General features: G+C 39.9%; 2 protein-coding genes across 2 annotated transcripts; one reads left to right on the forward strand and one right to left on the reverse strand.

Annotated features, from left to right (window-relative positions):
* The first annotated feature begins 1,519 nt into the window (after positions 1–1,519).
* On the forward strand, positions 1,520–10,224 carry LOC126753867 (cilia- and flagella-associated protein 44). Its single transcript, XM_050465605.1, has 14 exons — positions 1,520–1,625; positions 1,695–1,857; positions 1,922–2,689; positions 3,093–3,641; positions 3,697–3,976; positions 4,048–4,267; positions 4,769–5,416; positions 5,476–5,583; positions 5,705–5,737; positions 6,315–7,603; positions 7,687–7,994; positions 8,497–8,919; positions 8,968–9,192; positions 9,280–10,224. The coding sequence occupies exons 1-14, from the start codon at positions 1,534–1,536 to the stop codon at positions 10,150–10,152; spliced, it is 5,979 nt and encodes a 1,992-aa protein (XP_050321562.1). The 5' UTR covers positions 1,520–1,533; the 3' UTR covers positions 10,153–10,224.
* On the reverse strand, positions 10,201–12,641 carry LOC126753842 (KIF-binding protein). The gene is made up of 2 exons (XM_050465563.1): positions 11,598–12,641; positions 10,201–11,525 (listed from the first exon to the last, which is right to left on the reverse strand). Exons 1-2 carry the CDS (start codon positions 12,559–12,561, stop codon positions 10,726–10,728), a joined length of 1,764 nt encoding a protein of 587 aa, XP_050321520.1. The 5' UTR covers positions 12,562–12,641; the 3' UTR covers positions 10,201–10,725.
* Positions 12,642–13,908: the final 1,267 nt, after the last annotated feature.

A 13,908-nucleotide genomic window follows, 5' to 3' on the forward strand; every position in this document is an offset into this window, starting at 1 on the left:
ATTTTTTTTTTTTTTTAAATTTTTTTATTTTTTTTTTTAATATTTAAAGTTTTATTTTAAAAAATATTTTTATAACTTTTTTTTGTTATTTTTAAATTTTTATATTTGATTAATTTATTTAAATATTTTTTTATTTAATTTTTATTTTTCTTTTTTATATTTTTATTTGTAATATTTTTTTTTATTTTTTTTTAATTTTTTTTTTATTTTTTTAATTTTTTTTTATTTTATTTTTTTATTTTTTTATTTTTTTTTTTTTTTATTTTTTTTTAATTTTTTTTTTTAATTTTTCATTTTTAATTGTTTTTTTTTAATATTATTTTGTTAATTTTGTATTTTTTACATATTATGTATATTATTTCAATTTAATTTAAATATGAATACAGTTATTACTTTTAATTATTATTTATTAATTAATACTTTTTATATTTTAATTGCTGTAATTTTATCAATATTACCCTTATCCTACAGCCACTGCAGCTAAATCTTATATCCATCCTCAAGTTCGTCAGCAATACGTACTTGAAGAGACCTTTCGCTTGATCACCGTACCCTCTTCTGGTTTCAGGGCTTTTAACAGAGAGAGACAGAAGAGAGTCATCAGCTCAAACGCCTTTGGTTATTTTAAGATTTTTATTGATCAAAAATATATCTTCTGGTTCATCCAGAACATCAAACAATTTCAAATTGGATGTTTTTTGGGAATCCAGCCACAGCCAGAGTGGAGCCTCCATACTCAATCCATACCCCTGTGTCAGCGTTAAACACCTCGGGCAACGTAAACAACGTTGATTGTTTCGGTTTAGGGGCGCAACAAAGTTGCAGCGTCTGTTGACCTGAAGCTGCGGTTCTAGGTAGGCGTCTATCTTGGAGCAAGCGACTCGCTATATAAACGTGAAACAAAACTTTCTCCACAGCTGTGGTTGTGCCGCTGGGCCTCGGACCCATCAAGTGACATTTTAATTTCAATGAAAGCCTCGTATATTGACCTCCCCAAACATTGACAACCTCAGCAAGCTCGCAAAGGTCTCGGCCTTACGGTTGTAGTGCCAAAGAAGTTATTCCAGAACTTCTAATTATAAAAGTCGACTGCCTAGAAATATGCAATATATTTTCATAGCAGTAAAAGTACCGTTTGTCAATGAATTCGCACGCACACGCAAACAAACTCGAATCAACTCTGCAAGCTTTTGGCGCGTAAAACAATCGCTTCGTTATTGCAGTTATTGCAACGTAAGCAATTTAATTTTTAATTAATGTAATTACTGTAATTCTAAAAAAAAGTCATATTTAAGCACTCAACAGTTGTAACTTAAAAATATACGAGTCAACAAATGCTTGGCAACGCGTAAACAAACTTTTCCTGTGCCTTCAGAACCAGTTCGGAGTTTCATATCATTTCTCTGCCGCAAACATTCGTCATTGCCACAAATATTTTGTGAAGAAAAAAATCAAAAGAAAATATTTTGTACGAGCAACACAACCGAAAATAATTTTAGCTGCGAAAAAAGTGAAAAAATATAAAAAACCAATATGTCCGAACAAGAGGAAAACGAGGAGGAAACGGAAGCTGAGGTCGTGCAAAAGGAAGAGCCGACATTTGGCGAGCACATCATCGATTTGAAGTAAGTTGCAGCCAAAGCAAAAAAAAATATTTGTATAAGAAAAAAAAATATTATTTTTTTCCAAAACAGTCATTCATTCGGTTACGACTGCAAGCGTTTCTTCAATCTGGTGCTGCTCGGTGAAAAAACGCTGGTTTTCGCGTCCGGTGATTACTTGCATTACTTCGATATACCCACGCGCACGGTAACATTTCGCAAGACCGTCTTCGGCGGTGGCATTGGTTTCATAACGGTACATTACCAACACACATTACAAATAATTGCAAGCCGCTAACTCTGAAACTAAAACCTTGCAGCGCAACGAACATCCCGACTTCATCGATCTCTTCACCGTTGCCGAGAATGGCGTACGGCCGACCATCTTCATATACGAATATCCCACGCATGCGGTGCGCATCAAGTTGGAGAATGCGGCCAAATCGTGCTTTACCTGCGGCTCATATAACGCGACCGGCGAGCTCTTCGCCTCGCAAGCCGGCTATCCCGATTTCATGCTCACCATTTGGCGCTGGCAAAGCGGCGAGGTGGTCTTACGCTCCAAATCCTTTCAAAATAATATACTGCATGTACACTTTTCGCACTTCAATCCGATACTGTTGGCGTCCTGCGGTCTCAGTCATATCAAATTCTGGAAGATGGCCAACACTTTTACGGGACTGAAGCTGAAGGGCGAATTGGGTCGTTTCGGCAAGACAGACTTCAGTGACATTTGTGCGATTTATATGTTGCCCGACGAGAATGTGATCTCCGGTTGTGAGTGGGGTAATATGCTGTTGTGGGAAGGCGGTTTGATTAAATTCGAAATCACGCGTAAGGGACGCAAACCGTGTCATACCAAACCGATTACGCGCATCACCATGGATGAGGGTGAGGTGACGACTGTCGGTATGGATGGTTATGTGCGCATTTGGTATTGGGAAACCGTCGATTTGGCTGATCCGCCGGATGAGGATCGTTTTGTGGAGATTGAACCGATTTATGAATTCAAAGTTGGGGACTGTGAAATTCGTGGCCTGCAGAAGATTAAGCCTTTCGATAAAAAGGATTTTAGCTACTATGCGCAGGTGAGTTGGGGGGTATGTTGAATGTAATACAGAATGATTGTCGATATAAGATCGATTTGGTTTGATAAAACTATTAGCGAGGGGAAGTTTACTTTTGCTGAAGTTACTCAGGTCTCCCGCTTGCTTAGAGCTCTCCGTTCCATCCGAAAGTCCTAATAGGATGACCGCACCGTGCTACATAGTTCAGGACCCACCACCAAGGTATTCGGCCGTTCCCACCACAGTCGGGCCTACGTAAGCGGAACGGACCCGGATTTTTTATCAGGTCAAGGATTGTCAACTCGGCAGAATTCTATTCCTAAGTTGGATTCAAAGTTTAGTTATTGATGTGTGGGCTGCTTAACTCATTCCCAATATATAAATCACATTGAGTCTCGACATAATCATATAATATATTCCACAGGACGGCAACGGCGGCATTTGGTTCTGTGATCTAAACACTTACGATGTGCCCCAAACGCCGAGAAAACTCTACAATTGCCATGGCGGTAAAGTCGTCGCGGCACAAGCGAGTCCCGTCTCCACGCATCTCATGACCCTGGGTGAGGATGGCAAAATGTTCCTCTTCAATTACATAACGAACGCTTTAGTGTTGGAGAAGAAGTTCATCTCATCGGGTAGTGATTTCATTTGGTTCTCCACGAAAGTCTCCAGCACTGGTATGGATTTAGTTGCCGGCTTCGAGGATGGCATACTGCGGCAGCTGGTGCTGGACATGCGCAATGAAAAACATATAGAACTGCATTTCGTACGTGCGATTAAGGCGCACATCGGTCCGATAACGAAGTTGGCCATCAATCCACGGCATACATGTCTGGTGGTGTCCTCCGCTGACAAATCCATATTTGTCTATAATATTAAGGATAAAGAAAATAATATGGTGTATTTGAAACCCATGGGTTTTGTGGTGCTCGACGCTGTGGTGAATTGCTTCAATTGGAAGAACGATGAGGTAAGCGAAAAGTTTTTCTTGAGCTAGTATTTCAATTCTGTACATATCTCCACAGTTCTCGACAGTGTTGATGGGTTGCAAGAGTGGTGAGGTCTACGAATATCAAATTCCCGGACGCGTCACAGACGAACAAACTTTTCTCACCTACAACATCACCGATGCGCACAAACTGAAGTCCACACGCTTTGTCTCTGTAAAGAGTCGCATAAGGCGAGATCAAAAGCGCGAAAAGATCAAGAAGCGTAAAGAGAAGAAACGTCAAAGGAAATTAGTGGAAATCGATAAGTTGAAGGCCGCCAATCCGGGTTTGCAAATTGATCTGGAGACCGCCTTGGGTAAGTATCTAAATATGAAGTGTCCATATCAACTCATATTAACTATTACTCTTCATTTCGTTTCGCTTCAGCCGATTCGGAACCCGACGAAGAGGAAGAACCTTTACACATACCAGCTGTGCCGAATCCAGTGATTTGGCTCCGGTATACACGTGACAGCACCATTTGGGTGTCGATGGGTGGCTATGATGCGGGTTACATTTATGAGCTGATTTTTGGCTATGCGGAGCCCTATAAGTGCACTGTAATTGCGGACGGCGATGATTGCGAAATACACTCTTACTTAACCATGTAAGTTTTAGGGGTCTTAGATAGATCGAGAAGACTGCAGAAAATGTCTAGAGTAGGGCACCTGGGAAACAACGGAGCATCTCTTGTGCACTTGTCCCGCATTGGCAAGACTACGCTGTGAGCATCTGGGGTTCCCAGGGTATGATAAACTTGAGGAGGTATCGATAGTGAGGCCGCAGAGTCTGTTCAAATTCGCGTCAAGCGCAGACATCCTAAACGATGATAGCCAAGGACCAAACTGGACTATGCGTGGCTTATTGGCCTACCAGAATAACCTAACCTAACTTTATACAGAATTTTTATTTTAAAAGAACTGATTGACAGCTTTCATTTTTACCAATCAGGTTCGCCAGTATTGCGATTATAGAACTTTTTGGCGATCATTTTGAGGTCACTTAATTAACGGTTTAGTTCAAAAGCTCTACCGAAACCACGCAGATCTAATGAGGCGCTCGTGCCTTCCAGACCTTTCCACTTAACCATCTAACCGTTTACTTTCAGTGAGGACTACTTAATTTTTGGTTTGGTGAATGGTAAATTGCGCATAAACCGCACATTGTCCAATGATTTCACCGATTTGCGCGATTATCGTCTCTTTCCGATGCATGATTCGCATAACGGGATTATAACGCGCATATTACCCAGTTATGATGGAAACTACATATTCACTGTTGGACACGATGGCAATATATTCTGCTATAATTGGCATGGACCGAAAGTGGTGCATGGTGGTCCCTTGGAAGCGGTCGCATACGCCAATCTTAAAGACCTACGCGCCGATGATATAGACGATCCAGAGTTTCCATCGTTGGAGCAAGAGAAAATCTATGCCGAGATCAAACGCAAAGAGGAAGCAGCGCTGGCGCACGATCGTAAAGTGCTAGCACAAATCGGTGAATTACAAGTGAAATTCAATGATATTAAAGACGATATGTTGACACTGGAAGAGGAGCTGATATTGCCGCATAAAAATCTGCTGCTCGACGAACGCATAACCAAGCAGATTCGGGATGAACTGCAGGCGGAATTGGATGATGTACGCGACGATTTGGCATACGACCTCGAGGTGGCAGAGGTGGGCAAGAATAAATTGTACGGTCACTTTCTAGAGAACTTGGATCATGTGCCGATCACAGTGAGTGGCATCAGGTAAGAGCATGGCTAGTAAATGTGTGGTATTCGGTGTCTTTAGCTTTATTTTATTTTAGCAAAGATATCAAGGTATCTTCGTTTCGCGTGGAAAAACTGGGTGAAGAATTTCAAAAAATCAAAGACGAGATCGAGGAACGCTTAAGAGCCGAGGCTGCCAAACGCAGGTAAGTTTAGATTGATTATTGGCGAAGTGTATACCATATCGTACACTGGATGAAAATTTTTAATACTCATAACCGTAAAAATGTTTGATAATTTTCTAAAATTGTATATATGCTCACCAAGCGAGGAAGAAACGACTGTTCCAACACAAACTGAGTAAGGATAATTTTTAGTGTGTAATTTTAAAATTTTTGCACCCCATGCCTTGCATCTATAAAAAGCACGGATCTCTTTTAGAGCTAAGCCTATCTATCACCTTTCGGGCTCGTTTTGCTAGAGACCCCTTTCCTTGTCTACTCAAATCTAGCACTTCTTTCACTGTGGTCCACCTGAAACTGGACTGCTGCAAGAAGGAAGTGTACTTAATGGGTTCGGTTATATCTCTAGTGTCCGGAGTCTGGTCAAAAACTGGACTGCAGCATGAAGGAAGTGTACTTAATAGGTGCATTTATATCTTCAGTGTCCGGGGTCCGGTCAAAAACTGGCCTGCTGCAAGAAGGAATTGTACTTAATAGGTCCGGCTATATCTCTAGTGTCTGGGATCCGGTCGAAAATCGGACTACTGGAGGAAGGAAGTGTACTGAATAGATTATCTCTACTCTCCGCTCAAAAACTTAACATTTCTTTGCACTTTTTACTGAAACCAATCAGCATCCCTAATACCACTAACACTGTACCTACTGCCCTAGAAGCTTACTTGCCACAATTACATTAAATTCCGATAAATTCATAGGTCCATCGCACCCATTGTTGCGGAAGAGAAGGAACCCAGCATGCCCGAACCAGGTGTAGAGAATTTCTTCTTCGGTCGTGATCCCAACACGATCATACCACGCTTCAGTAAGAAAATGTTGCGATTGTTGCGACGTTATCGCTCTCGTCAAATCTACGAAGTCGAGCGCATTTATACTTGGGAGCGCATGGAACTTTGTAAACCTGATCCGAACAAGAATCATCCGGAAGATGATCGAAAAATCGCCGATGCCGAACGGAATTTGGGTGACTACAAGCTCAAAATTGGTTTTGACTATGAGCCGCGTACCAACGAATCGCTAACATACAAATACATTGAACTGGTGAACGCCAGACAGGCGCATTACCTCACTTTGGATCACTACAATAAAGAACTCTTCCAACTGCGCAAACGCAAATGGTACTTGTACGAGTATATAGAAGAATCGCGCAAACGTTTGAAACACTTACATGAATTTTTACCGTTCGCAAATCGCGAATATTTGATACCCATCAGAGAAATCAATATGAATGAAGAATACCCAGAGCGTAATCTTGAGGAGCATTGTAAACCTGGCTGTGGCATTGACATTGAAGATATACTATATTTGGAGAAAAAAGTTGACGATCTCTTACCACAGCCGAAGGCCACTACGAAGGAGGTGAAACTTTCGGTACGCGATAAGATCGAACAATCATTGTACAAGTCCTTGCATGCATTCGAAGTGGACGAGTTGCCCGACATAAAGGATATACTGAGCGAAATCGACAGTTATCCCGGTTTCACGGAGCCAGAGTTCTTCGAACGTAACGAGGAGGGCTTTGCGCCATGGGTATCTGTGGTGCGCTACCAATGGCTAATCGACTTGAGAGATGAGCAAAGTGGTTTAGTGTTGAAGGTAAAGAATCGTGTTAAGGATTTCGATAAGGATCTGCTTGAAATGATTGCCTTACGGTGTAAAGCTCTCTACGAGGCTGAGTTTATGCACTGCTACATGATCACATTAAATCAAGAATTAAATATTTTGCGTGACAGCGAAGAGATCGAGAATCAATTGCTGTTCAATGCCGATGAGGCGATGAAGACACGCAATGAAATGCAAGCGGTAATCAATTCGAAAAATCGCCAAATCGAAGATTTCAAAAAGATTGCCGATAAACTGAACGAGCAAATATTGTCGGTGCAGCAGAAATTCATGAGCACCTGTAAGGGTCATAAGTTTTTCGATTTCTTGCGGCGTATATTTAAGAAGCGCTGGCGACCGCCAAAACCACCGAAGGCCGACGATGGTAAGTAGACAATAATATCGAATCGCTATAAGATGCCTAGCAGGATTGTATGATGCCAATTAATAATTTCTACTTCTGTTTAGAATCGTCTGAGTCTTCATCGAGCGCAGAATCGTCCAGTGAGGACGAGGACGCGGATGCTAAAAGTATCGACTCAACCGATATGACGACGATACGGCTAGACGAAAGTCACTGTCCATCTGGACTTGAACGCAGCACATACGATTTGGCTTTTCAGTTACGCTCGGAGCGACATGCTCTGGAAAGGGTAATGCTGGAGACACAGAAGGGTATTGATCAGCGTCGCGCGGATGTAGCTGAGCTGCATAAGAAAATGAAGTTCCACGAAGAGGTCTATGCGCAAGAGAAGGAAACTTTGCTGGTGTTTCGGGTGAGTATTGTGCTTTATAAGGGCAAAGAGCGCATGAAAGAGAGAGAAGGGAGAGTGAAAAGGAGAGAGGGGGAAGAGTGAACGAACCTAAAATGTTCTTTTTGAGAGAGAGGGACGGTGGGGGAGTCAGAAAGAGAGCATGAAAGAGAGAGGATAGGGAGAAAGAGACAGAGAGGGGGAGATAGAGAGAACGTGCAAGATAAAAAAATAGCAAGAGTGAGGAAGATACAGTTATATATGTAGATGAGAAAGAGAGAGAGAGAGTTAAGTAAAGAGAGAAAGAGAGAGAGAGAGAGAGAGGTGGGGGAGTCAGAAAAAGAGCATTAAAGCGAGAAGAGGAGAAGTGGGAAAGAGATAAAGATAAAGGAATAGTGAGAGTGACAGTTATATAGCTAGAGCAGAGAGAGAGAGAGAGAGAGAGCGATAACTAAAGAGAGGAGACTTATATATTTTTCTCTAGCAATTCTAACAGGATTTTTGTTATCAAATTCTCATTTCTCAGCGCAAGCGCCAGCAGGAATTGAATAAAATTAACATCTCCGTTATATTATCAATGGACCAATTGCAACATTTCAAATCCAATGATACTTATCTCGATTTGAGTCGTGCCATACTTTTCGATGCCAATCGCTTGATTGCGCTTAAGGAACGTGTCGCCCAACTAAATGACGAAACACAAGAGACACGACGTCTCCATCGTATCAACGTCGTGCATTTACGACGCATGAATACCGACATAAGCTTTATGCGCAGCGAAATAACACGACTGGAAAGTGAAATCAAGCAAGAGATGATTAAGAAATTCGGCATGATCATCAATTTGGATGAATTAGAGGAGGAGGTCTTACGTAGATATGTATTCGATTTGGAGACGTCCGCTGAGGAAGAGTTTAGGCTGATAGATAAGGAGATCGCACGCAAAAAGGTAAGCTACGATTACGAAAGGAAAAATATACTAGTTTTTCTTATTTAGCTGGAACTTGCGAATCTAGAGGAGGAATTGATACGCGAGACCAAACTCAATACGGAGAAGTTGAACATACTGACAGTGTTGCATGAGGAGAAAAACTTTTTGTATACGATTTTGAAATCACAAGAGAAAAACTTTGAGAAGTGGATGCAACCACATAAAGTGAATCTAGATCGAGATGTGGAGAAACTAACGCAAATATACAAAGAGCAAAAGCAAACCATCGAGGTGGGTGGTCGGAAATGTTGAAACTCTATTTAATTTTTGAGTACTCAAATACATATTTAATATTTTTTTGCTTCACATCCCTCACAGTGCTTGGAGCGCGAGATTTGTACGCTGCGCTTGAAATCCAAGCCGCTACAGCTCTTCCACGAAGTCGTCAAAGACGACATAATCGATAAAACCGCTCAACAAGATGACGGCGTGACTTGTCCGAAATCCCTGGCATCTGAAGCATACCTGCAACGCATGGAACCAGACCAATTCACTACCGATCGCATACGGAAAATCGTGCAGAAGTACTTCGCGCAATGGTTCAATCGTTATGCCACATCGGATAATATACGTAAATATGCGAAAAAGGCCACACGCTATCTGGCGCAGGCAGCGCACACATTCGAGGGTAAGATAACCGAACGCATATTGGATTGCATAACACAAGCGCTGGAGTCCATGATGCCGAAAAAGTATCTAGTGCATATGTCCAAAGAGAATTTGGAGAAGATGTTTCGCGATGTGCTCAACGCCTACGACTATCAAACCTCCGAAGTAAATACGGACGAACTGATTAGCGGTATCTATCACAATGTCTTGACGAGATTGGGCCAAGAGAAGGCTGTGCTGAATAAAACGCAATTCATTTTGTTGCGTCTGTTCGAGCATTTGATTGAACTTTTGCCATTGGAAGAGTTCCAAAGTGAGAGGACCACGCGTTTGCTGATGCAACTGCTGGGTGATGATGCGAAAATCGATCCGCGTTGCATAAATGTCGACGATATCGTTGATAAGATGGTGAAATATGCCCGTGAAAATCTGCTCGACGGCATAACTGCTATGCCGATTCGACGTTTGGCCGGCAATCTCTACAAGGAACTGAGCGCACACAAGGCGGTGGGTGTGACCATCCGATGCACGCTTGAAGCTTCGAAAAGACAACCGAATAATTCTAATAAAAACAAATTTTAATTTATGTGATGTGAATTAAATTTTTATTTTTAATTAAATAAAATTCAGTTATTATTATTTATTTAATTAAAACGCCATTTATGCTAATATCATAACTTTTTTGGTATTTGGTTTGCATTTGCATAGCGAAGGCTATTGCGTAAGGCCGTAACTGGAATAGTTTTTTATGTTTAAATTAAAGATAATTTAAGAATTGCTTACTTCAGTGTGGATAGATTATGACTAGAAGGCTTGGAAATATAAAGAAGGATTTGTGCACAGCCCTTATACGGACGAATATTATTTCAAGAAGTATCCACCGATTTTAACAATAGCATTCACAAAAATGTATATATGATTTTAACTACTTTTTACCACTAAACAATCAAATAATTTATTGCATTTCTAAACTAAAAAAAATTACTTTTCTTCAAACGGACAGCCAAGGACGGTAAACATTTTAGCGGCACCCTGTGTTGCCGCATAAACAAGTTCTTATGAGAAAAGTACAAGTAAACACTTCAAATAACTTTCTTAAATGCAATAAATTTGCCACATATACATACATAGCTAGAGAGAGTGTAAGTTGTTCATCTACTTTGGCAAACGTTTCTTTATATTGGCAATTTTAAGCGGCAATAAATTGACCATCTCGCGACAAACACCAACTTCAGCGTTGAGTGTTTCGGCAACCTCTTTCCTTGCTGCGCACTCGTCCGTAAAGAGTTTATAGTATTTGAGGCTATTATTCATATTTTCAAGTTGTAGATTCAGATCGGGTGTGATTATTTTGAAATGTAAGCGTCCCAAATGAAAGTAGGCATAGAGCACGTTGCGTTGTTCTTCCGCATCGGCGCTTGCTTTGATCGTGGCGCCATCTTTGTCCGTATAGGATTTCACAAATTCCAAGAAATTTTTAATCGCTCTCTGGCAGGTTTGATTGATCTTTTGTAGATCTTGTGGTTGTGGTGTGCGTCGTTCTTTCAACGCATCCAATTTTATGTCTAAAATTGCGGAGTATGACAATCCAGCACCATACCAGCACTCACGGCAAATACCCATGTAGAAGACAGGGTTGAGCAGTTCAAGTAAATCTTCATAGTATTTTGCGCGACGCTTTTGCATTTTCGCTTGGTTAGCCGGATCTTCCTCAAAGAATGCGATATGCTGATATAATTCAGCATAATCTTTGATCACTTTTGCATACTCGGTCGCCTCAGTTTCAGGTTTATAATATTCTTTAGCCTGGTCCAGCCAGTCACTCACATAATGGTATACCGGTTTGGCGTCGTCAAAAGTCAAACAATAATCTGCGGTAACACCATTTTCGTACACGTCTATTTTCAGTCCGGGAAAACGATAAGCGTTTGGATCAACTGTGAGACGCTTTACATCTGCAAATGTAAAAAAAAAAACAAATGTTAATGAAACTGAGAAATGTTTAGGTGAATTATTAAAATTATTACCTTTGGTTACTTTTTCGTCATCGTCATTATATAAACGTTCTTTGGAAGCACTAAGCAAAGCCAGTCCATACTTAGCCCAACAACGTGCAACATCTGCATATCTGTGCTTGTATGTTTCTGTTACTTCCGTACGCTGTTGTTCAGTCATCTCTGGCGTCAACATGCTGGCTTCATGTTCAGCCATTACATATGTAGCGGCAGCCAAATGGTGACGTGCCTCTTTAAACATATTCTCACCAATAAAATACTGTGATAAAGTGGCAGCATTTAACGAAAAATCTATAGGCTCATAAGTTTTTGATTCCAATTGCCGCCGTAGCGTTAAATGGCAATATTGCGCTGACTTTTCCAGCTCACCCAAATGCCCGTGCACTTGTGCCAAATAAAATGTACACAAAGTATATAAGCTTTCCAATTCTTTTGCGCCTTTTCCCTCTTCCACTTCGTCGGGTGTGCCGAAAATGTCAGAAATGCATACAGGAGTGCCTTTGCTTTTTAAAAATTCTTTATAGGACTGTTCGGATTTGATAAGTGTATCAAAGGCCTGTTTATATTCAGAACGATTGGCCTGCACTATGCCTATTTCATTGAGAGCACCCACATATGGAATAATAGCCTCAGGTTTCATTTTATGCGGTTCAACCAATTGTAGACTTTCTTGCAATAGACGTTCGCCAGTTGAGACTTCATCCGTGAAGACGTAGATACGCCCAAGGTCACGACACACAAATGCAAGCAAAACAATGTAAGTGAAATCATCTTTCCCGTCGTCCGCCTCTTCCGCCACAACTGAGGCTAATGCATTTTTAAGATTTTCCTTCAATTGCAATAATAGCTCGCGTGCGGCGTAATGTGAACGAAACGGATCAGTAGGTGGATCATTTTTACTTTCCTCGTTAACATATTTTATAGCCTTTTCGTAGACTTCCTTGTAGTCTGTCAATATTTCTTTCGCAATCACCATTTTCACAGGTTTTCACACGCGTACAAGAGTGTTAAGTGGATAAGCTCCCAAGATTTAACCACAAATGGGGGAAAATTTGTTTGCCGACAAATGTCAATAAACAGGCGGTATCGCATAGGGTGCTTCGTGTGCTGGAAAATACCATAGCTGTCAACTTGCATAAATATCGCATGCGATAATAGATATATATACATGAATCATACAAGCGTAATTATATATAGGCATATGCTTATATAACGAAATATAAGCGTTCGATTATCAATACGTAAAACGAATATATTACAAATGTATATTATAAAACTCATGACAAGTTTTCGTTAAAAATATTAATTAAACCATGATTATTTTCCACAATAGAGCACAAGCAACAAGGATAATAATTTTATTTTGCTTTTTCTGTAATATCCGTTTCCTTTTATTTTGATTTTTATTTATTTTTCATATGTTTTCCGTTAGAATAAATATTTCCGCACTATAGCACCCTGTGCTTGGGAAGCGAAGAATACGTGCAAAACAAATGTCAGTTCGTGAACAGTTATTTTCCGTTGCGCGTCCAAAGTTTCGCGGAAAATTTTGTTTTAGTAAATTTAAAATTACGCGTAAAAGTGCAAAGCTAATTTGTGTTAAAAAGTGTTTGTGAAGTGCTGTGTAGTGTATATTTGATAAAATAGTGTTGTAATTTCAGTTGTTTAGCGAATGAATAAGTTCACTCGTTTGTGCAGTTGCAGTGTTCGCGAAGTGTTTGCATAAATATAAATCGGTAAAATTAATAAAGGAGCTTTTTAATTCATCTGAAAAGTGTAATCAATTTCCAATTTCCAATTGTGTGTAAAATTTATGAAAATAATTTGCATTATAAAATTCGTTGTGGTTTGAGGTAAATGGCTTGGCAGCAAAAGATAAATGGCGACCACCAAAAAAAGTACAGAGTGGAAAGGCAAATTACAAATGGATTTTCATACATATTTATATTTTAAGTGAGTGCTAATTAAAGTAGAAAAATCAGTTTAAGTTAAAAAAAAAAACAAAAAAAAAGTATATTTGTCTTAATTTGGGTGCACATACATAATTATCCAAGGTAAATAAAAATCCACTTTAGCTAAAGCAAAGGTATTTCATGAAAAATACAGCTTTGAGTTTGTAAATTGTGAATGTTAATATATTGTTAATTATTAGGAAAAACTTGTTTTAGTAGAAAATACGCGGAAGCCAAGAATTGATTGTGTTTTTCGTAAGCATAAAACGTGATATTGGTTTGTGGCCTAAATTATTACAAATGATATTAAAATAAGTGTGATTTTCGTGAGATTGATGTATAAACGAGAAATGCACTGTGATCTTAGGTCT

This window comes from Bactrocera neohumeralis, chromosome 3, assembly GCF_024586455.1.
Source record: "Bactrocera neohumeralis isolate Rockhampton chromosome 3, APGP_CSIRO_Bneo_wtdbg2-racon-allhic-juicebox.fasta_v2, whole genome shotgun sequence".
Lineage (NCBI taxonomy): Eukaryota > Metazoa > Arthropoda > Insecta > Diptera > Tephritidae > Bactrocera > Bactrocera neohumeralis.